The sequence below is a fragment of the Hemicordylus capensis genome, chromosome 3 (assembly GCF_027244095.1).
Source record: "Hemicordylus capensis ecotype Gifberg chromosome 3, rHemCap1.1.pri, whole genome shotgun sequence".
Classification (NCBI taxonomy): Eukaryota; Metazoa; Chordata; class Lepidosauria; order Squamata; family Cordylidae; genus Hemicordylus; species Hemicordylus capensis.
In genome coordinates, this window is record NC_069659.1 from 17,231,446 (window position 1) to 17,256,029 (window position 24,584).

Here is a 24,584-nt window from a genome sequence, read left to right on the forward strand (position 1 = left end):
TGTTCTACATACTTAAGTTTCTGCTCACAACAACCCTGTGAAGTAGGTTAGGCTGAGAGAGAAGTGACTGGCCCAGAGTCACCCAGCAAGTGTCATGGCTGAATGGGGATTTGAACTCAGGTCTCCCCGGTCTTAGTCCAGCACTCTAACCACGACACCACGCTGGCTTGTTGACCCTCAGTTGTCTTTTTTCTAAACTAAAAAGCCGCAGAAGCTGTAGCCTTGCCTTATATGGAAGGTGCTCCAGGCCCCTGGTTATCTTGGTTGCCCTCTTCTGCACCTTCTCCAGTTCTATAATGTCCTTTTTGACGTAAGGTGACCAGAACCTCAGGGCCTAGGAAGGAATGTCTATTATCCCAAACAGCCTGATTAGGTATGCAAAGACACTAGCTCTCTCATGATGTCAATGATTTCTCTCATCAAATGTCTAGCCTACATCCACTATCCTGGGATGTTCCCAAACACTTTCTATTCAAATAAGTCCAATTCTTTTGTTTAGCACCATTAACAGCCATTCTAGAACCATTAATGGTCATCCCAGATATGATGAATTGCTGTCCTGAAACTATTGCTATACTTTAAGGTCATTCTCACAACTGGTTCTACCAAGGCAAGGACTGCCCTACCTGGGTAGACCTGGTCATGAGAAGTGCCAGAATCAATCTCAACCTTGGCGCTCTGCTACCTGGTAGCCTGGGTTTTTTACTGGGCCTAATAGTGGGGTAGAAGGATATGAGCATGCCCTTCTATCCCACTTTTCATTGTGTGAATGCCCGGGCTGGGTGGCAATAACACCTAACAGTGGGGCCCATCCCCTAAGGGGAATACCATATAGTGCTCACACATGTATTCTCTCATTCAAATGCAAACCAGGGAGGACCCTGCTTAGCAAAGGGGACAATTCATGCTTGCTACTACAAGACCAGCTCTCCTCCCATTTCACGGAGTTGGCGTGGCTTATGGAATTCCTTGTTTCCCCTCTCCTACATCCCTGCTCAAGTGTCAGTCCATATTTTCCATATATTTGCAGCCGAATGAGGAAGGTGAGCATCAGCTACCTGTATGCAGTCTCCTGTGGGGAGCTTTCGGGCTGGGGACCCTGAAGCAAAATCCTTCTTTCAGATTCCCTGCTTAGTCTTCAATTCTCCTTCTCCGGCGTGGACGACAGGTAAGACTGGCCTGCTGTCTTTTATAACTGGACGTGCAGGTGTTCAGGCAACTTCATGGGGTTCAACAGTGAGGACTGCAAATTCAACATTGCGGGCCACAACTGCACTGAAGGAAAGATGTGGGTGAGAAGAGACATCTTCCGGCTAAGTGCCAAAGACATACCAGTTCCTTTATAGCCTTAATTTGGCTATGTACCAGACTTCGTCATTGCTACTGGAATTCACCCAGACTTCATCATTGCTACTGGAATGTATGCCCAGACGAACAATGGCTTAGTTCCACAACATTGCTGTATATTAAAGGTGTGCATGGAACCATCAGCGGCGAACCATCAGCAGTTTGAACCTGAGTTTGAACTGAACCACTAGTCCGCAAACTGGTTTGTCAGAACTGGTCAGAAGTTCAGTTCGTGCTGTCGAACCGGTTTGACTTGGTTTGAGTGTCATGCTTATAAAAGGGAATCAAGTAAGGATACTTCTTTACAAGCAAAGGTGATTCCGTACCTATAAAGGGGTTCGAGGGACTGGCAGAGGGCATGTGAAAGGGTACTTTACTGGTGGTGGTGGTGCCACCACCGACTCCGTGGTGGCAGCGGCCCCTCTTGGTACCACTGGTGCTCTCCCCTCACCATGGGCCAGCAGGTATGTGGGTGAATGGCCTGGTTTCGGCCTCAGCACATGTGGCGGGTGGAACTGGGCTGCCCACCAGCTGGTGGTGCAGGCGGGAGCACTGACAGGGCCGTGAGTGGTCACTGCTGCCGCTGCTGCTGCCACATCTGACAAGGTGCCCTCTCGCCCACTCCTCAAACCCATTTATATGTACGGAACACTCTGCGCTTGTAAAGGGGATTTCCTTTTACAAGCATGGCCAAACTGCTCAAACCATGCCAAACCAGTTCAATCTGAACCAAGTCTGGTGCGGTTCAAACTCAGACCAGCCCCCTTTGGGGGGCCCAGTCCTGTTTGAGCTCAAAGCAGTTGAGCCAGTTCTGCACACTCCTACTACATATAACCTCTTTGCATGGTTGCAGTATTGCTCGACTCAGAACACAACACTTTCCATGAAGACAAAAATGTTATCAGTGGACTTTGACTATGAGGGACCAGGCTTTGTTACATGGCATCGACTTTTCTTGCTCAGATGAGAACATGACATCCAGAAGCTAGATACTGGACAGAAGACAACAGGGAGATTCCAACCTGCTTCGCAACTCACTCCATGAAACCAGCTCTACACTCTTTAATAGGGCTATGTGAAGCAGCCCTGCTTCAGTTGTGGGGGTGCCCAGGCTCAGACTGGCCCACAGGACAACAGGGCAAAGTCCCAGTGCGCCCCCCCCGCGGGGTGCCCCTGCGCCCAGATTCCCACCCTTAATTACCCATTCTGCTCAAAACCTGGCACCCTCCCACATACATTGCACTACCCTCTCAGTGCCCCCAGTCCAGCCCTGGGGACGCCTTGTTGTTTTTGGAGGCACCGCTTCCATTTCAGCCTTTGGGGTTTCCCTCCCTGATTTTGTTAAGTACCTTCCGGAGTAGGGGGAATTGCAGGGTTGGACCAAAGTGAAATGCCTGTCAGAATCCAAATAGGCTGCTAAAGCTTCAAACAGTCCTACTCTTGAGTATTGTGAACTCACATGGTTGCAGATCTGAAACTCCATTCAAACTTTTGGTGCAGCTGCAACGAACCAAAAAAATAGGCCTGTATTACTCACCCCTTCATATTAGGCCTATTTTAACAGGGTGAATTTATGTGTGTTTGTCTATTTCTAAAGAAGTATAAAACGATCCCTTTCTCCAAAGCAAGACTGAGCAACTTTCGACCAATTTTCTTTTCCGGTGTTGAGATCAGAGGCACTCATTTCACATAACAGAGCTGGCATGGCTTGTGGAATGCCTTGCCTTTTCCACGCCCTGCTCAGCCATCGGTTCTCATTGTTCCACATATAAATGCAACACGATGATATCAACCGTCCAAATTCCTGTGTGTGACCAGAGGCGACACATCAAAAGCGATCATGTGCTAGGCAGAAGACGAGGGCTTTATAGTAAGTCTCTGTATATGTGCAGCCAAAGCGGGAGGGTGGGCACCGGTTACTTGGATGTAGCCCAGAACATGTGATAATCAGATTAACAGAAAAGTGTGTGTGTGTGTGTGTGTGTGTGTGTGTGTGTGTGTGTGTGTGTGTGTGTGTAAGGAGGGGTGGGAAGTGGCAGCAAAACCAAATGATGTACAGGAGAGAAGGATGTAGGGGAGACTTTCCCGCTGGAGGAAGGGAAACTCTTTCTTTCTCAGGGCTGTGATAAGGATCACATCTTCTTCACGGATGGCTGCTGGAACTATTGTGTCGTGGCCTCCCAGCTGCTCCAAGAGGATGTTTCTTCTTGCCATAGGGGTCCTCCTAAACTTTCTCCCCCTTGGCTCCAGCCAGTTCCCTCGGGCCTGTGCCAACGCAGACAGCCTATTGCGAAAGGAATGCTGTCCTCTTTGGCCTGGAGATGGTTCCCCCTGTGGGGAGCTTTCGGGCCGGGGGTCCTGCAGGGAGATCCTTCTTTCAGATGCCCCGCTTGGTCCTCAGTTCCCCTTCTCCGGCGTGGATGACAGGGAAGATTGGCCTTCTGTCTTCTATAACCGGACGTGCCAGTGCTCAGGCAACTTCATGGGGTTCAACTGTGCTGATTGCAAATTCAACTTTGCGGGCCCCAACTGCACCGAAAGGAAGCTGCGGGTGAGAAGAGACATCTTCCGGATAAGTGCCAAAGAGAAATATCAGTTCCTTGCCTACCTCAATTTGGCAAAGCACACTACTAGCCGAGACTTTGTCATCGCCACTGGAACCTATGCCCAGATGAACAATGGCTCCTCTCCCATGTTCCGGGACATCAATGTATATGACCTCTTTGTCTGGATGCACTATTACGTCTCTCGGGACACACTCCTTGGAGGCACAAATGTCTGGCGGGATATTGACTTTGCCCATGAGGCACCAGGCTTTCTCCCTTGGCATCGTCTCTTCTTGCTCATGTGGGAACATGAGATCCAGAAGCTCACTGGAAATGAGAATTTCACAATCCCCTACTGGGACTGGCGGGACGCTGAAGGCTGTGACATATGTACAGATGAATATATGGGAGGCAGGCACCCCACCAATCCTAACATACTCAGCCCTGCCTCTTTCTTCTCCTCATGGCAGGTAGGCATAGGCAAGTGTGTGGCAGGTGATGAGGTTTGCATTCATTGGCTATTAGTCATGACGCATGATGATTGTATAGAACCTCCATGTTCAGAGGCAGTGTGCCACTGAATACCAGTTACTAGGGAGTAACAGCAGGAGAAAAGTATAGCCTTGAAGCCCTGCATCTGAGCTTCTCAAAGGCATCAGGCTGGTCACTGTGAGAAGCAAGATGCTGGATTAGAGGGACCTTTGGTCTGATCCAGCAGGGCTCTGTTCTTGTGGCATGGAGGAGGAAGCAATTCTGTTTCTACAAAGTTATATGAAATAATGCCTCCAATTCGTTTCAAGTCCGCTTTTGGGTAGGGGTGCTCTTGATATCTCTATCTTTTTATTTTTATTCCAAATGCCTGCATATTTGCTGTTGTAGGTAAACAGGCAGAGTTTGACAATATTGAGCTTTGTTCTATTTAACATATTTATCCCTCACTTTCAGACTGTGGTTAAAAGTTTGCAGTAGCTCACATTAGCGTGCAGCGTCATGCAGACATGTTTCACAGCACAGGCACTGCTGCATATTCCAAATGTAAGCTGCACATAAGTGCATTTGTGCACTTGTGAATAGGCCAAAAATGCACAAGGGAGTTGGGTGTGTTTGCACAGCCATTGGAAATAAGGGCTAAGTGGTCAGGCAACTCCCTTGTGCAATTTTGGCATTTGCACAAGTGCACTGGTGTGCAACTTTAATTGAAACACACACCAGCACTGGCCTACATCTCCCATAATCTCTGACAATAGGCCACTGTAACTGGGGATGATGGGAATTGTAGTTCAACAACAGCTGGAGGGCTAAAGCTGTGCATCCCTGGTCTTAGAATTAGGACAGGTGTCTAGTAGAATGTTTCATAAGATGGACATCTGTGTGGGCTCTAAAGCCTGGTCATTCCACATAAAGTGGAATGAACTAAAGTTCTGAAGTGTAGAAGGCATTTCAGATCTCAGTGGGGGATAATGTTTTGGAATGATCCCCGGGAAGTATAAACTAACACAGCAGGGAATGGGCAGGACAGATCATTTCCCCCTTATGTTATAGCTCCTGTATGTATGCAGAATGTGGTAGTAAGCATGAATTGTCCCCTTTGTTAAACAGGATCCACCCTGATTTGCATTTGAATGGGAGATTACATGTGTGCACACTGTAAGATATTCCCCTTAGGGGATGGGGCCACTCTAGGAAGAGCACTTGCATGCTTGCATGCAGAAGGTTCCAAGTTCCCCTGCTGGCATCTCCAATTTGGGCTAAGAGAGACTCCTGCCTGCAGCCTTGGAGAAGCCGCTGCCAGTCTGTTCAGACAATACTGAGCTAGATGGACCAATGGTGTGACTCAGTATAAGGCAGCTGCCCATGTTCCCATATAATGGGAGAAGAGTCAAAGTGGCACATGCCTTTGCAGTTTGAAGTGGTAGAGTTCATTATACTCCCTCAGGATTCTGGCTCAGTTCATGCTACCCCCTCTGGATTCTACCATCTGATTGTACTGCATGGGTAGACCAGGCCTTAGAATCCTGAAATAATGGTCGTGTGTAGCATATGGTAGATATGTGTGGTAGAGCATATGCTTTGCCTGCAGAAGGTCTCAGGTTCCATCTCCAGGTATGGCTGGGAAATATCCATCTGCAACCCTGGAGAACCACTGCCAGTCAGCACAGACAAAGATAGAGCAGTGGTCTGGTTTAGTAAAAGGCAGCTTCCTATGTAAGGTCTCACATCTCTCCATTTGGCTGGGTCTTGAGAATATTTTCTGGAAATTCAGGATAACCAAAGTAAGGCTATGATCCTAAACACACTTACCTGGAAGTAGGAGCCATTAAAACCCGTGGGACTTACTATGAAAGATACATTCTTGGGCTGCTTGTATGTCAAAATGTTTATTAGGGATGTGCAAATTTATTCAAATTTTAAAAAGCCCCTGGTGGCGCAGTGGTAAAACTGCCACCCTGTAACCAGAAGGTTACAAGTTCGATCCTGACCAGGGGCTCAAGGTTGACTCAGCCTTCCATCCTTCCGAGGTCGGTAAAATGAGTACCCAGAATGTTGGGGGGCAATATGCTAAATCATTGTAAACCGCTTAGAGAGCTTCCAGCTATAGAGCGGTATATAAATGTAAGTGCTATTGCTATTGCTATTGCTATTGCTAATCAATTCAGCTCAAATCTGGGTGATTCAAGTGATTTGAATTCAAATTGAATCACCCCTCAAAAGGACAATCTGATTTGAATGGAATTCAAATTTTTGAAATTTGATTTGAATTCAATTCAAGAGTTGCTTGGCACCTTTTATAAATCATTCAGGCCCCATGATTGGTTTAAAAGGGCACCAAAACAGGGTCAAATTGATTTGAATTTGATTCAGATTTGAATTGAACTTTCAGACCAGATTCTTATTTGGTTCAAATTCAAAATACAGTTTTGGAATTCAATTTGGATTCTAAATGAATCCAAAAATTCACTTCATGCACATCTCTAATGCTTATGCTGAATAGAGACATCAAACTAAGAGTGTTGAATGATCAAACAGGGGCAACATAAGCATAGCACTGGGAGCTTCTTTCTGCAAAGAATAAAGGAAGAAAGATTTTCCCCCTAGAGCCAATATTTTGGGAATGAATCAATTAAACATATACCTTCACATAAAAGAAAAGATCTCAAGTATGCCCAGGAGAACTAGCTGTTCAGTTAGCATTGTTTATTACCAGAGACAGTTCTGGATCTCATTAAGAAAGATAGCCATGAGTTACCCGTATGCTAGAAATATAGTGGTGCTTCACAAAGTACTTTGTTTTAAGTCCTGAAGCCTTAGGCCAAAGCAAAAACAAATAAAAACACTGGAATAAAAAGCTCATTAAGACAGGCTAGGGGAGGCTAGTGGCCGGTCCAGGGGAAGCAAAGTCAGAAATTTAATAGCCGTCTTCCCCTGTGGCTGTTCTGCCAGCTCTTTGACCTCAGGGAGCGCTGCCAACAACCCACATAGCCTCGCCTTGCTCCTTTGTAATGCCAGAATAAACCTGAACTCATCCATGATTTTATTGTGGATGAAGGGGCCGATCTGGTGTGCATCACGGAGACTAGGTTGGGGGAGGCTAGTGGGAGGGCCAGTCTGGCCCCAGTTTCTCCCTACAGGGTATTCTGTAGAGGAGCAGGAGAGAGGACGTGGGCGGGGAGGTGGAGTGGCTGTGGTCTATAAGGATAACATCTCCCTTACCAGGGTCCCCATTGGGGTATCTGATCATATTGAATGTGTATACTTAAGTTTGGGGGCCAGGGGTAGACTGGGACTTCTGTTAGTGTACGGATCGCCCTGCTGCCCAACAGAATCCCTTACTGAGCTCATGGACTTGGTTGTGGAACTTGCGTTGGAGTCTCCCAGACTTCTGGTGCTGGGGGGCTTCAAGGTTCACTTCAAGACAAACTTGTCAGGGACAGCTCAAGAGTTCATAGTAGCCATGACAACAATGGGCCTATCCCAGGTGGTCTCTGAACCAACACATGTTGCAGGCCACACACTTGATTTGGTCTTTTACTCTGATCAGGGTGGTGTTCCATGGGTGGGGACTCCTGTGATTTCCCCTTTGTCATGGACAGACCACCATCTGGTTAAGGTTAGGCTTACAACCACTTCCTACCTCTGCAGGGGTGAGGGGCCTATTAGAATGGTCCATCCAAAGAGGTTATTGGAGGATCCTAAAGAGGATTCCAAAAAGCCTTGAAGGGATTTACTGTTGGTTCTGCCAGTGATCCTGTTGATGCCATCAACTGGAACAGGAAGCTCATCAGGGCAGTAGACAAGATTGCTCCTAAGCGTCCCCTCCGACCCGCTTCAAAATTGGCCCCTTGGTAAACAGAAGAACTATGGGGGCAGAAGTGGCAAGGTAGGCAACTAGAGCGCAAGTAGAGACTCGACTCGAATCTGACGGATTACGACATAGAGCACATTTAAAGATCTATGCTCAGGCAATACATGTGACAAAGAAGCGGTTCTTTTCTACCCGTATTGCATCTGTTAACTCACATCCATCAGGGATGTTCAGGGTTGTGAGGGGGATAGTATATGACCACCCCTTCCTTGAATCAGAACTTGGAGCCATCAGTTACCCACTGCAATGTTTTTAATGAGTTCTTTGCAGGCAAACTCTCTTGTATTTGGGCCAACTTAGATGGAGTCTCCGCAATTATTGTGGTGTCTGAATTGGAAGTGTCGAGCAACTCCTCTTATATGGATCGGGTGGATCAGTTTCAGTTTGTGTTCCCTGAGCATGTGGACAAGCTGTTTGGAGTGATGCGGCCTGCCACTTGTTCTCTTGACCCTTGTCCGACATGGCTTGTTCTATCTAGCAGGGAGGCTGTTGGTAGGCCTGGTAGAAATCATAAGTGCTTCTCTGAGGGACGGCAGGATGCCTCATTGTCTTAAGGAGGCAATCGTTAGTGCTATTCTAAAGAAGCCTGCATTAGATCCCTCAGAGTTGAGCAACTATAGGCCTGTCTCCAACCTCCCATAGCTGGGCAAGGTAATTGAGAAGGTGGTGGCCTCTCAGCTCCAGATGGTCTTGGAGGAAACTGATTATCTAGACCTATTTCAAACTGGCTTTCAGGTGGGCTATGGGGTGGAGAAAGCCTTGGTTGTTAGGGGTGGGAGGCACTGTCTTACAGTGTTTCCGCTCCTACCTCTCAGACAGATTCCCAATTGTGTCAATTGGAGGCTGTTGCTCTTCGAAATCTGAGCTTATGTGTGGCGTCCCTCAGGGCTCCATACTGTCTCCAATGCTTTTTAACATCTACATGAAACTGCTGGAGAGATCATCAGGCGATTTGGTGCAGGTTCTATCAGTATGCTGATGACACCCAGATCTATTTTTCCATGTTAACATCACCAGGAGATGGCATAACTTCCCTAAATGCCTGCCTGGAAGCAGTAATGGGCTGGATGAGGGAGAATAAACTGAGACTGAATCCAGATAAGACGGAGGTACTTATTGTGTGGGGTCAGAACTCCAGAGAAAATTTTGATCTGCCTATTCTTGATGGGGTCACACTTCCCCAAAAGGAACAGGTACACAGTCTAGGAGTGCTTCTGGATCCACACCTCTCCCTGGTATCTCAGGTTGAGGCGGTGGCCAGAGGGGCTTTTTATCAGCTTCGGCTGATACACCAGCTGCGCCCGTTTCTTGAGATGAACAACCTCAAAACAGTGGTACATCTGTTGGTGACCTCCAGACTTGACTTCTGCAATGTGCTCTATGTGAGGCTGCCTTTGTATGTAGCCTGGAAACTTCAGTTGGTTCAGAATGCAGCAGCCAGATTGGTCTCTGGGTCATCTTGGAGAGACCACATCATCACTTTGTTGATAGAACTTCACTGGATTCCAATAGGTTTCCAGGCAAAATACAAAGTGCTGGTTATAATCTATAAAGCCCTAAATGGCTTAGGTCCTGGGTATTTAAGAGAACATCCTCTTCATTATGAGCCCAACCTCCCACTGAGGTCGTCTGGAGAGGTCCTTCTCCACTTGCCACCAGTTGGAGCATGGGCCTTCTTGGTTGCTGCCCCAAGACTGTGGAATGCACTCGCTACTGAAATACGATCCTCCCCATCTCTGACAATTTTTAAAAAGCACTTGAAAACCTACCTCTTCACCCAAGCTCTTTCAGCTTTTTAAATCTTTGTTTTAACCTGTTTTTGATTTTTAGATTGCCTAAATTGTTTTAAGATTTTTTGTATGTTTTACCTTGTTTTATGTTATTGTTAACAGCCCAGAGACAACAGTTTGAGACAGTATACAATTTGACAAACAAACAAACAAATAGCACCATTTCTAAACTAAAAAAATACATTGTGATTGGCTTTCTTATGCCATTAGATGCTAGCCTAAATGGGAATGTCTGAGAATGCAACTACAGGGTTCTAACAATAACAACCAAACCAAACACACACACCCCACACCAATATTAAAATACCCAACACAACTATTTGTTTGTTTGTTTGTTTGTTTAACATATTTCTATGCCACCCAAAACTTGCATCTTTGGGCAGTTTACAATTAAAATAATATAAACATTAAAATCATTAACAGTAAAATAATTTTAAACCCAACATTAGAAGTATTAAAAACTACACATCTAATGAAGAGCCTGAGTTAACAAATGTCTTCAGTGCCTTTTTAAAAGTTGACAGAGATGGGGAGGTTCTTATTTCAACAGGGAGCACATTCAAAAGCCACACCGGAGAAGGCTTGTCTTTGATCAGCAACCAGATAAGGTGGTAGCAACCGTAGATGAACTTCTCCAGATTATCTCAACGTGCAGTGGGGTTCAAGGTGAAGAAGATATTCTCTTAAATCTAAAAACATTTAATAATAACAAGGCAACAAAATTACTATTGAAATAAGCAAAAACAAGTCAAATAAAGACCCATGTGAATTTGAAATCCTGCATGGTAAAAGATCTCAAATTTCCCAAAGAAACATCTCAGTCCATTAAATAATAAGATTATCTTAAAATCACTATTAAATGATACTATTATTTATTAAATGATACTATTAAATGTTTCCATCATAAATACATTTAATGATTTGTGCTGGGTATTTTAATAATTTTAGGATTATTTGGTTTGAAAGAATGCAAAAAATCCGGAAATCTAAAATTTTGGTATGTCCTTATTCAGAAGGAATTGCACTCCTATGGATTTTTTAAAAATGCTTTGTTAGTAATTAGTTTCCTAGTTTTCAACTTCTCATCATATCTGCATCGCAGGTAAAACATGACAAACCAAACCTGGAAGAGAATAGCAACAACTGCTTTCCCCCTAGGGAAAAGGGGCTAGATGAATCTGAAGGGGAAGCGAGTTCCAAAGAAGTGGGGCAGCAACTGAAAAGGCCCTTTCGTGGGACCTAGAACTCCAAACCTCTCGAAAATCAGGGACTGATAAAAGGACTATCTGAGATTATCTAACTGGACGGGATGTAACTGGGTGGGAGAGGCAATTCTGTAGGTAAACAGGCACCAAGCCCTACAAGGCTTTGAAGGTAAAAATCAGGAATTTAAATTGAATTTGGAAGCGAATGGGTAACCAGTACAGTGACTGCAGGAGAGGTGTTATCCTGTCATATTTTCTGGCACCCATGAGTAGGTGAGCCGCTGCATTCTGGACCTGTTGTAGCTTCCGGATCGTCTTCAAAGGTAACCCTAGATAAAGCGTGTTACAATAATCTAAGCGGGAGATACAAGGGCATGAGTCACTGTCATTAATGCCTGCCGAACAAGGTAAGGGCGTAATTGGGGAACCAGATGAAGCTGGGAAAAGCACTTCTGGCCGCAGACGCCACCTGCTGTTCAAGCAGGAGGAATGAGTCCAAAAGAACCCCCAACCAAAGGTCAATGGGGCTGGGGATTATGGGAGTTGATAACAATAACATTTAGGAACCCAACACTGAGAATCCCTGCCCTAGACGGAATACTGACTGGCAGTGTTATATTCTGGCACTGTTTATGCACCCCCTAAGAATTGGTGCCCTAGGCAGCCATTTGGTATGCCTAGTGTATGGGCTGTTCCTGATCCCAAACTAACCTACATGACACAGGCTAAATTGGATAAATTGCATCAAGACTGATGCATACCAAAAAGTAATGTGATGTCTTGGATTCACACAAGTTAAACAAGATGAGCCTTACAAAATTGAAAAAGAAACAGGCTCTCCTTGGTGTCAAAGGAGCCCCAGCTCTACTGTACTGCATGCCAGAGCACTGTCAGGCAAACAAGAAAACGAATAAAGGATGAATGCAGAAGAATGAAGGCTTTTCAGACTGTGGTGAAAATTGAGTTGGCAAATAAAGCAAAAGTGTTTTTCAAAGCCGCTATTTTGCCAGGGAATGAGGGGCCCAAAGCCTGCAGTTGGAGAAAATCTAACTGTAATAAAATAGCAACAATTACACAAAAGAAACTTGGGGGACACTTAAGAGTTGTTGTAGATTTGTTGCAGGGCGGGAGGAAATGTAAAGTGCCTATTTCTGACTTGGCGTCCCCTCTTCTAAAGAAAGAAGAACATACCGTTGAGAAGTTGCCATGGCAACAGGGATAACTGTGAATGCAGGCTGAAATGCTGACTTCTTTCTCCCCCTCCACAACCTTTTATTTCCCCTCAGCCAACTGCTGTTGCTCCTTCGCCAAATGAATTTGCAAGCCACATTCCTCTCATGTTTACAATCTTCACAGGTACTCCTGACTGATTTTCCTGCTCGTGCCATCAAAGCTGTGAGAAACAGCTTGCATTTTCCCCTTTTCCTGAAGTCAATTTAAAACAGTTGTGATAACTGTTCTAGTTACGGGCCTGGAGTGATATGTTACTGGCTGGTCCAAGATGTTTTAGCACCTGAGACAGAAAATGTGAATCGCCCATTTGCATGGTTAAAAATATAATGATATATTCAACAACTGACTAATGCAGCACCGAATTTGCCACCTGACGGCCAAACTAGACTCGTTAAACACATTGTTTGGACCACAGCAGGGGAAAATGGTTAAATCCATCACCTCCCACATGATCCCAATCAGTTTGGACATCCCTGAGGCCACTGTTTACTAGGACCATGGGTTTTTTTGCAATTCGATGCAAATTTGAACCGAATATATAAATATAAATATGAATATAAATATATATATATATATAGAGAGAGAGAGAATATAATTTATCTGCTAATGCTAAAAATAAAGGTGCCTCTTTGTCCAGTAAGCGGGAAGAGCAAGTAGGCCCTCCTCCCTGAGTTTTCTGATAGGCCTTGGGTTTTCTGCTGACCAGAAAATTTGCCCAAACAGATTTTTCTCCAGCTATGGTTCAATTGCCTGAATTTATTGCATATAAGTCAGAAATTTGGTCAAATTGCCATTTAAGGGCGGAGAGAATATAAAGCTGGATTCTTTTAGAATTCAGTCCTAACATCCCATTTCATTCACTGCTACATGTCAAACTTCAGGACGTATATGTTTGGTTGCTCCATAAAGTCTCCCATCAGAGATCAAGCAGGTTGGGGTGGTGGCGGCAAAGGGACATGGCTGTTGTGGGGATCGTTCTCACATCCAGTTCCACATTTGGCTCTGTGACCTGCCTCAAGTCCTGCCCTCTGGAGACCTCCAAGTCCTGCCCTCTTGCCCTGGCCAGATACAAGACTTTTTGAAACTCTTGCTACGGTTGTTGTTACAAATATTTATATACCACATTTTAACCAAAGAAGCTCACAAAGTGGTTCACATGGAAAAATATATACGATAGTAAGAGGCAGCATGGTGGAGTGGTTAGAGACTTGTACTAGGGCCAAGGAGACTTGAGTTCAAATAAAATTGTATTAATAAAATCTCCACGGGGAGGGGGGTTGACTGTGTGGGAAAGACCCATGTGATCAACCCTAGCTCCAATACTCACTCGTATGAATGCGGGGGACTATGTACTGGGGAAAATATGTAAGTACTGCTACAGAAAGGCTAGAAGAGATTCAGAGGTGGGTGGGTGTTCGTTAGGAGATTCAGAGATGTGCCAAGGAGAAATACTGTTGTCATACCAACATGAAGCACAGACCACATTTTTACTTTCTTTTCTGCAATAATTCTGACAGAGAAGCAGGAATTATTCTGAATCTATGCAATGTGTAATGGGAGAACAAACAGAGTCCTTCTGTTCCCATTATTTTTCCTGAAATACAGTAAGAAATCTAAAGATAGTGGTGACAACCAAAGCAAGGATGCAACAGTGCAGCAAGAGAGCAGCCTAACAGAACTTCCCAACTAACTGCACCAGTGCAGTGGGAAGTGGGGATTTTGGACACCCTCCTCTTCCTCAGGAAGCCCTCTGTACCACCTGAAAATATGTCCCCAAGGGCTGCCCAACCCTCAAGGACATATGGGGGGGAGTAATAGAGGACTTCCTGGGGAATGGGAGGGCATTCGAAATTCCCACTTCCCTGCTGCATCCTTGCTCTGTAGGTCAGACAATTCTGAAGGACTGCTTTTGCAGAATGACTGCTTTACAATATTCACACAGTCCTTTAAAAGATAAGCATGTGCTGGGATAGAAAGTTAAAACAAGTACAAGGAGGATCCTTACTGGAACCAAAGAGCAACAAATTTCCAAAAGGATTAAGGGAAATATCCTTTTATTTTTTGTGTAGTGAATAGGCCTGTGCAGATTCAAAACTGAAAATACAGATTTTATCCAAAATTGCACCCCCCAAGTCAAAGGAATGTCTTTTTCCTCCACATGGGGGGGGGGTGGAGTGATGGTCCAAGGAGGGGCTTCAGATCCAGAACCTTTTATATAATTCTGGCTTGAAACAAGCCAGATTTCACCATTTTAAAAGAAGAATTTCAAAAATTCACCAAAAATCAGGATATTCACATAGCCTGGGCGGGGGGGATTCAAAGAGTCCTGCCAATGTGGACTTCAGGTCATTTCATAACTGCATGTCACATCCATTCTGGAAAAATAAGGGGGTATGCTGTTACCCCTTTTCATGAAGGCAAAGGGCAGATTCCTCCACATGCTGGTGGGATGATTCTCCCAGAAGTGTCTTCAGTTTCAAAGTGCTTTGTAAAGTTCTGGCTTGAAACAAGCCAGATTGAACCATTGAGAGCAATTTTTAAAATAGTTCTCTTCAAATTCACTACAGCCAGCCCTGACCTCCTTCCCCACAAGTGTGGCAAGTTTGAATATGCTAGATGCAACTGGTAATTTTTTTGTGCTTTTTTATTTCCCCATTGATCACTATGGGCAAAAATCCGAATTTAAGTCAGAATTCATATTTGAATTCTGAATCCGATCCGTTATCTGATATTGCCAGAGCCCATAGAATCTGAACCTAATATTGTCAAATTTGGATCCGATCAGATCCAAATCCAAATCCAAATTTTCTGAATGTGCGTAGGCCGCCTAGTAAACTGAATGTGTTAACATGGGGAAGTTAAAATGAATAACTCAGTAACATTCCAGCTGGGATTGGATATCCATATGGGGGACAAATGTATCCAGAGGCAAGCCGTGTAATGATGCACTTTGCAAAAGGACTTAAGAATTCTCCTGCTTCAGAGTTAAAGCCTCCTGCTGGACAGGGATTATGGTGACATTTTAATGAGAGCAGATTATCTCATATCTGCTTGTCCTAAAGTTTTTGCACTTCTGCTGATGCATCTGATGATGGCCAGTGATGGAGAAAGGATATTGAATTACAGTGGCCACAGTTCCAGTGTAATGTGATTTATTCTGTACTTTCCTTTCTGATAGCCAACAACATTCTCCTCTGAAAATATGTATGTATTTAATTTATATATTTTTTGAAATTACCTCATCATTCTCAAAAAGACACAAGGCAACTTGCAAAATAGATTCTACTGTATTTATGCAAACTGACGATGACTCTGAATTTAAGATCATCCCCCTTTAAAAGTAGAGGTTAAATATATGTTATACCTGCATTTACTCAAATGAATTTAAGACAGCCTCCTGATTTCTAAAATAAAAAAGCTTGGGGGAAAACTAGTCTTGGATTTAGGTAAATACAGTAAGAATGAGTGTACAGTGTACATAGGTACAAACCTGTACACAGGTACAGTTGTTCACATGTTAATATTGAACACAGGTACAGCAGTACACTTTTTATATATATAGCCTGCATTTGAGGTATCTGTATAGAGGTTTACTTTTAAAATGAACACAGGTTATGTCATTCACAAAAAACATGTATAAATGTACAGACACCTGTAAATTTGTATAAAATAATATCAGAATAGGAGTTCTACATATAAGTGTTAAGCATAACGTGAATAGGGCCATTGAGAGTTCTAAACATGGAACATCCACATCACATCTAGTTTGACTCTTATTTGTATTCACACCTTGCTTATGCCTCCAGTTCCTGATTCAGTAAGTGACACATAAATGGAAGTTTGCTTACATGTGTGGATCTCCTTAACTAAATCAGAGTGAGTGCTTTCACAGAACATAATTAATCTATGGAATTCTTCACTATGAGATGTAGTGATGGCCAACTGCTTGGATGGCTTAGACACATTCATGAAGGAAAAGTTTATCAGTGGCTACTAGTTTTGATGGCTATAGGCTACCTCCAGGCTCAGGATGCCTCTGAATACCAGTTGCAGGGGAGGGACATCAGGAGAGGGAGTCATGCCTTCATCTCTGCTTGTGGACTTCCCAGAGACATCTCATGAGCCACTGTGGGAAACAGGATGCTGGACTAGATAGGCCTTGGGCCTGATACATCTGGGCTCTTTTTATGTAGATTACCAGACTATGAAAATTAGCCTTCCTCTCCAAATGCACTGTTGCCAATGGTACATCTATCTCATAGGTAATTTGCAGTCAATCAGAAGAATACAACAGTCGTCAAGAACTCTGCAATGGCACTAATGAAGGGCCCATACTTCGAAATCCTGGGAACCATGATAAAGGGAGGACTCCTAGACTACCATCTTCAGCAGAGGTTGAATTCTGTTTAAGTCTGGTGCAGTATGAGTCTGGGACCATGGACAAAATGGCCAACTTTAGTTTCAGGAACACTTTGGAAGGTAAACCCTTTTTTCTTTCCACTATGGCATGTGTGTCTATAAATGTTATTCCACCTGTCCCCCATTCACCAAGGATAGGGTTCCAAACTAGAAAATTGGTTTTGATTGTACAAGGAAGCCTGTAAAGCCAAAAACACCCTGCCTTCATGTCATGGACATAAATGCCCAAATAACTGGTGTCATGGTTCCTCCTGCAGTAATAGAAACATTATACTGCACTGTGTAAGGGGGCGGGAGATGATGATCAACATTTCACATGTGAAGATGCCAACACAAATGTGAATGTGTTCTAATGTGTTTCGGAAGTTCCCACATTTTCAAAAATAATTTGCTATGCAGCACCAGGGAAGGGCTGCCATTTGAGAAGCACAAAACCAAAGCCCCTTTGAGTGTGCGGAACTAGTTGCATGGCCATAGGAGATCCTGGTCTTCAAGTTCCAGGGCTGATTCACATACCAGCTGCATTCAGCATATTGTTCAGGTGGATGTGATCATGGAAACTCAAGAATGCTGCTGCTATGTAAACCAATTGGTGGCCCTTTTATGTTGAAAAGTGGCATATTCCTACTACAACCATGACGACGACTACTACTATTACTACTACTGTACTATGAATATTTATATGCTGTTTATGAACAAAGTTCTCAAAGTGGTTTACATAGAAATATAAATAAATAATAAATGGAATGGTTCTCTGTCCCCAAAAGGCTCACAATCTAATATTATGATATGATGAACATATAAATTAGCCTGGCTTTTAGTAATATGTGAATGTTTAAAATTGTTTTAAACTGTTGTTTTAATGGTTGTTCTATTTTGCCTTTATTGTATGTACTTTTTGTGAACCACCTAGAGCCTTCAGAGTCAGGCGATAGATAGATAGATAGATAGATAGATAGATAGATAGATAGATAGATAGATAGACAGATAGACAGATAGATAATTCATAATTATAATAGTATGTTCCAGCACTGAAGCTGCCATGTTATAGGGAGTGGAGTTGTCATGGAATTTTCCAAGGATCATGGGTCATGTTGCTGAAATGCTCCCTGTAGAATCCAAGGGAAAGAGATGTGGTATGCAAGGACAAGGCACTGTGGAATCTGGAATATTAATAGTTTAATGAAATAGATAGCATGTACAGAGAGGTAAGTGCAGACTGCTTTTCCGTGCTCTTGCTGCTGGCTGTTTGTTAGCCCCGTCTCTACTCCTGAACTGGAATACAAGTAACTAAAGCCCCATTAAAAAGCTGGCCTGGATCAAGGAATGAGTTAACCAAAAACACCACACTCCCCTCTCAGCTTCACCATTCTTTGCATCGGCTGTGAAGTTTGGGAACATTTTGGTAGTTTGGGAGGCAGAGGTGAACACAGGAGTAATGTGAGGTGAGCATATGTGGGGTGATTGTGTTCTCTGACAGGCATCATATTTCTTTACCCACAAATTGCTCACAGGCATCATGTTTCTTTACCCACAAGACTCTTGATTAAGGGCAGGAAATAGCCTCACATGGTTCATTTGGAGATGAGGTCACATGAGGATGTGGCCTCCTCATGAAGTCAAATCAGCGTGATGGCATAGCTTCTTGCACTGACTGGAGCTCTGTGGGTTAAAAATAAAAATCATGGGGAGTCCGAGCAATGGCTGGGACTCCCAAGAGCATACCTGGTGAAAAAGGCAAAAGAAAGCAGTTTGGTGATCTCTCTCTCTCTCTCTCTCTCTCTCTCTCTCTCTCTCTCTCTCTCTCTCTCTCTCTCACACACACACACACACACACAGTGGTGAATGGAGGCTGGCAGTGGCCCATATTCGGCCACCACAGCCCCCTGGCCCCGCCCCCCATGTTCGACGTCAGACGCGGGGGCTGGCTTCCGATGTCCGAGGCGGTGGAGTCTGGTGCCGCGAGGCCAATAGTGACTCTGCCCTTGCACACTCGGACCAATAATAATTGGTGAAGAACTTTTAGCTCAGTGTAGGTTATGTATGTCAGGCCTGTACAAGTTGAATGTCAACCAATAGCCCTGTATGATGACTCTTTAGAGTACTGATAAACTTCCTGTTTTGGTTTGGTTTGCTGCTGTTTGAGCCTGCAAAGCAAACAATGACTAGTTGGTTGCATCTGGCTTGGTGGGTTGAAAGTTGTCCAGACCTCATTTATGCTGGTTTTGGCCAACTACTTCAAACCATATATTGATTGAGCATCTTTGCCAATATGACATCTCTGCCCAATGAACACCTTAACATGTTGGCTTAGAGTATAATTGCATCCTATTACATTATATTGGAGAGCTGTCATTAACACTCTTTTGTTTCAATTTATTTCCCATGATTTGTAACATTTTTGTTTTTTTTTAAAATGCATCCCGCAATACATCTACACTTTCTGGGGCTGTTACCATTTGTTATGCAGCTGCACAATTGATGTTTACCATTCATCTCCCACTGGAAATGGTAGGCTCTGCTGTAGCAATAAAATAAAATAACCGTGCTTGCTCCTTCATAGATTGTGAAATTGACAACCACACACTTCTTTAATTCTCTTTCTTAGAGTACAATCAAGGCAAAGTTAAGCACTTTAAGGACCATCGCTTTTAATGGAAGGGAGCTAAGCACAAAGTTAAATCTACTGAACACTGGAATAGGCAGGGCACAGGTGGCCCAGGTTCCCCTGAGCAGTCCGCTCCCCATGGGGGCAGCATGCTCCCTTACCCAGCAGCCTGCAGGGAGGTAGCCCTGCCCCCACTGCTCAGCTGGCCTCTGCACATGCGCAGTGGCCATTTGAGTGCTTGACATGGCACAGCTGAGCAGCGGGGATGGGGCAGGGCAGACCACCCACAGATTGCTGAGTCAGCTGCCACAGGAACATAGGAGCATAGGAAACTGCCATATACTGAGTGGGGCCATTAGTCCATCTAGCTCAGTATTGTCTACACAGACTAGCAGGAGCTTCTCGAAGGTTACAGGCAGGAGTCTCTCTCAGTCCTATTTGGAAATGCCAGGGAGGGAACTTGGAACCTTCTGCATGCAAGCAGGCAGGTGCTCTTCCCAAAGCGGCCCCATCCCCTGAGGAATATCTTACAGTGCTCACACATGCAGCCTCCCATTCAAATGCAAACCAGGGAGAACCCTGCTTAGGAAAGGGGACAATTCATGCTTGCTATCACAAGACCAGCACTCCTCATGGCTACTAAAAGACCAGTCATGCTTCCCAGAGATTGACAAGCGCCTGCAGTGGTGAGGTGAGTGGTGCAGAGATCCCATGGACAGGAGAAGGGGCAAGCAGAGTGGACCTAGAAATGAGTTGGGCGGCCCTGGAGGCAGGGTGGCATAGGTTCTTGGGACCTGTGCTGCCTATTACAGCTCCGCCCCTGCGACTGAAATCAAATGGTTTATAAAGCAGTTAAAATTTGCCTGATTTGATCCTTACATAGGGCACAATGCAGTCAAAGTTAGATGTTTTTAATGACACTTTCATGCATCAGAATAATAATAATAATAATAATAATATTTAATAATTAATAATAATTAATTATTAATCATAATACAAGTGGCCCTCGTTATTTCCAGAGATTCCATTCTCACCTAAAGGTGTGAATACAGGAACCACAAATAATGAAACTTTATCCTCATGGGAATGTAGGGGTTAGGTTCGTTAACAGCTCTCCAGCAAGCCCCCCCCCCCCATTTTTGTGTGTGTGAATGTTTGCAAAAATTGTTGGGGATATTTTTAAGAGCCACAAAATGGCTCCAGACTGCAAAATGGCGGTTAGAAATGACATCAGAAGTCATTTCTGGCCACCCATGAACTGCAGACAGGTGAATTTTTGCCTATTTTTAAATCCATGGATAAAGATACTGTGTCTCTAAGACCCAATTGGGGATTTAAAAAATCACAACCCATGAGATCATGGATAACGAGGGCTACCAGTATACTGCTTCCCCTCCACCCCCCCAAAAGCAGTTTACATAGAAAAAAAATACAATCATAATGATAAGGTACTCAGTTCCCCAAAGGCTCACAGTTTAAAAAGACACACAAACTAGACACCAGCAACAGCCACAGGAAGGATGCTGTGCTGGGGCTGAACAGAGGCAATTGCTCTTGCCCTGCTAGATATAAAAGAATCACCACTTTGTGTCCCATCTTTAAGAAGGGCAACAGAGAGGACCCTAGGAATTATCAGCCCATTCACCTCCTAAATATCATCAGCAAGCTCTATGTTAGACTTTTATTTTGGAAACTGCAAGCTTGGGTGGAGAGTGAAAACTTAATCATGGTGGAGCAGGCTGGATTTCGTATGGAAAATCTACTTTGGATCATGGGTTGGTTCTCAGACATTTCATTGAAAAACATTATATTATGTAGCATTTATAGATTTTAAATTCACCTTTTATTCAATTTCCAGGAATAAACTATTGGAGAAACTGGGAAGCTTCCTCCCACCCCCGCATTTGAAAATTCTATAACAACATGTCCTTAAGAGTCCACTATAATTTACAGGGACAGCTTACTAATCCATTATCTATTTGATAAAGGAGTCAAACAGGGCAGTATCCTCCTCACTGTTCAACTTCTATGCTAATTCCTTATTTGAAAAATTGAGGGGGCAGGATTTCCACTCCCCCCAAAACCTGCAAATAATTTTGTAAATGAACTCCCGTATTTGGACGACATAGCAATATGTTCCAGGATGCAAACTGGGCTGAAAAGAGATCTGAGAGTATTATCCCTATGGAGCTCAGAGCTAGTGATAAATTACAAAAAAACCAAAGTAGTAGTCTTTGCTAAGAGACCCTCCCAAAACCCCACACAAATGGAGGATGAATGGAGCCCTTATAGAGGAAGTTAGATGTTTGAAATAATTAGGGGTAGTTTTCCACTCCTCTGGGAAATGGAACACTCATGTGAAATATGTACCTCAGACCGCCCAAAGAAGTGCTGCCACAATTTATTATTATTATTATTATTATTATTATTATTATTATTATTATTTTAGCAATTAAGCTTTTGGAAACAAAGGTAATGGCACAACATCTGTATGGTTTACAGCTCGGTCCTTATTCAAAATGTTCTGCCTTAGAGGTGTTGTAGACTAAATTTTTAAGAACAATTCTTCAAGTGGCAAAACATGTTCCTAATGTAGTACTAAGACTGGAAGCTGGACTATTGAAGATAGAAGCTAAAATTTTGTTATCTGTTATAAATTATTGGTTAAAACATAGGCGTTTTCGGTTGGGCTAACTTCCTTGACATTGGAAGATTCCTTTAAATTAACTTGGTATCGACAAATAGAGACAAAGTTTCTACTATATGGGTTCTCTTCAGAGACCTTACTCTCCTTGGGTTACAATCTACCCAGAGAGGTTTTGAAACAGTGTGTAATAGATATTGAGTATCAAAGGGATATAAGTTTATTACCCAAATCTATTAATTTGGAAATGCAACTGTGGTTTCAAACAGGCAGAATACCTCTTTACTTTAAAGGTTTCTAGTCATAGAAGGACTTTTACTCTGGCACAGTGTAACACTTTACCATCTGCAGTGCTATTTGCAAAATTTCTGAAAATCCCATATTTAGAAAGAACTTGTCCCTGTGGGAGTCCCCCTGGCTCTTATGAAATTGAGGCAACTGAACACATATTATTAAACTGCAAATTATATCAAAGAAATCAGAGTATTTTTATCACTCCTTTGTTGTCATCTTTACCAGGGCGTTCAGAATTGTTTTATGTAACATGCTCGGCAGATCAAAAAAGCAAATATAATGTTTGCAGTGTCTAAATTTTGTGCTGCTGCTTATAAAATGAGATGCTACCTATCTAACAAGGAGCAGAGTGCAAGGCAGCTTGTTGTACTGTATTGGGAACATAGTTTGAATGTAAGTATTATAACTGGTAATAGACTGAATAAAATTATTCATTCGTTCACTACTTTGAAAGGTGCCTCTTTACCCAGTAAACAGAGACATTACTAGTAATGTTTTTTCAAAGGTGAAAATTGTGCAGTGGGAATTGTACAAGAGTAATCCCATTGGAAATAATGGGCTTACTCTTCTGCAACTCCCATTCTACATCCCCCCGCTGCCACTTTTGCACATTGCAAATATGCAACTGCACGCATGCAACGTTACTAGGCTGATGTAACATTGCACAGTATGTTAGTCAGGAAGTACAACAGGAAATACCTTATTGAGGTGGAACTTCCTGTTGTGAGGACTTAGAGCTGAAAAGATGGAACGGTATCATCAGGCATGGCAATGACCCCCCCCCCACAAAAGCCCAAACAAAACTGGATGCCACATCTATTTATTTCATAGAAAATATCATGATGCATTTTAGAGCTAAGATAATCCTATCAGAAGATACCTTTCAAATGAAATACACACACTGTTAAAACTGAACATAATTCTAAAAATTTATATTTAAGCATTCACAACACTACACACACACAAACACACACACACCAGATGTGCCATTTTGAGAAGAATGCGTCTGGCTATGCATGCACTTAAATAGCTGTGCAGTTAATAGGGTTTATACCATCAACCTTTGCAAAGGATAATGGAAAACAGATTTAACCCAGTACCTTAGAGTCAGGGATTTAGACTGTGGCAAAGCAATAATTGTATTTTAGCCGAGAAAGAGACACATTTTCATGCCAGCTTTCCATTACCCTCAACTTGCAGTTTTCTGATCCTCTTAAAAGATTTGTCTTCTTGGGATCAAAACCCACCCTTTACTGCAATGTAAACACCAAGGTGTATAAGCCACCGTGGCGGCCTGTTTTGCAAACCAACTAATGTTGTTCTTATGTTTCATATTCAGCTAGTGTGATGTCCCACCAGAGATTTTGCAATTGTATAAGGAAATATGACTGCAAAGAGTAGGCCTACAAGATTCAGTCCTGCTTTGTTTCAGGGACCACTCACCGCAGCCCCCTTCAGCTCCATTTTGAGAGCACTGGAACCTTTCAGCCACTCAAAGATTCACTTCAGCACTCACCTCACCCACCTACCCCTCATGCTACTTACTTGGCCCAGCAAAGGCCAGAGAAAAGCCTCTGTTCTGCCATGCAAGCTGCTACTTTCCATGGCTTGACTTTTAAAATGTATTCCCCCCCCCCATCTTCTCTAGAATCCAGAGAATGGTATGGGTGCTACTGGGATTTGTAGTCTTTCCTAAGGTTACAGCCATTGCTGCAGACCATTGCCACAGCCACAGGGAGGAAAAAAAAACCACACCAGAATTCAGTCAGCATGCAGCTTTGTGTTGGGGCAAGAGAACTGATTGGCTTTACTGGCTGGTGATGTCACAGCTGCCATTCACTCAGCATGTTTCTTATTGGTGTTTCCAAGGGCAATGTAGGACTTTTCTTACAGGCTCAAGCACACAGGTTTATGGGGATGTGCAAGCTTCTTCTTCCTGGGACTGCAAGATAATCTCTGAGTTATTTTCACCCTTCAGGCCTGCATAATGGTGGTAGTGGTGGTGGATGTGTGAGTGGTAGAGGTGGTGATGATGATGACTTTGAGCTCTTTGGCTTGAGAGGCTTTGGGTTGAGTCGAACCGGGTGAATTTTGGTTCACACTGGCTCAAAATGTACTGGTAAAGGAGGGGGCAG

The 24,584-nt window shown here is 43.6% G+C and overlaps 1 protein-coding gene across 1 annotated transcript in view; it reads left to right on the plus strand.

Annotated features, from left to right (window-relative positions):
* Window positions 1–3,544: 3,544 nt before the first annotated feature.
* TYR (tyrosinase) overlaps window positions 3,545–24,584 on the plus strand; it is a 67,203-nt gene continuing 46,163 nt past the window's right edge. The window contains exons 1-2 of the mRNA XM_053304926.1: window positions 3,545–4,363; window positions 16,747–16,963. Of these exons, the coding sequence (XP_053160901.1) occupies window positions 3,545–4,363; window positions 16,747–16,963 (1,036 nt within the window). The remainder of the gene's footprint in view (window positions 4,364–16,746; window positions 16,964–24,584) is intronic.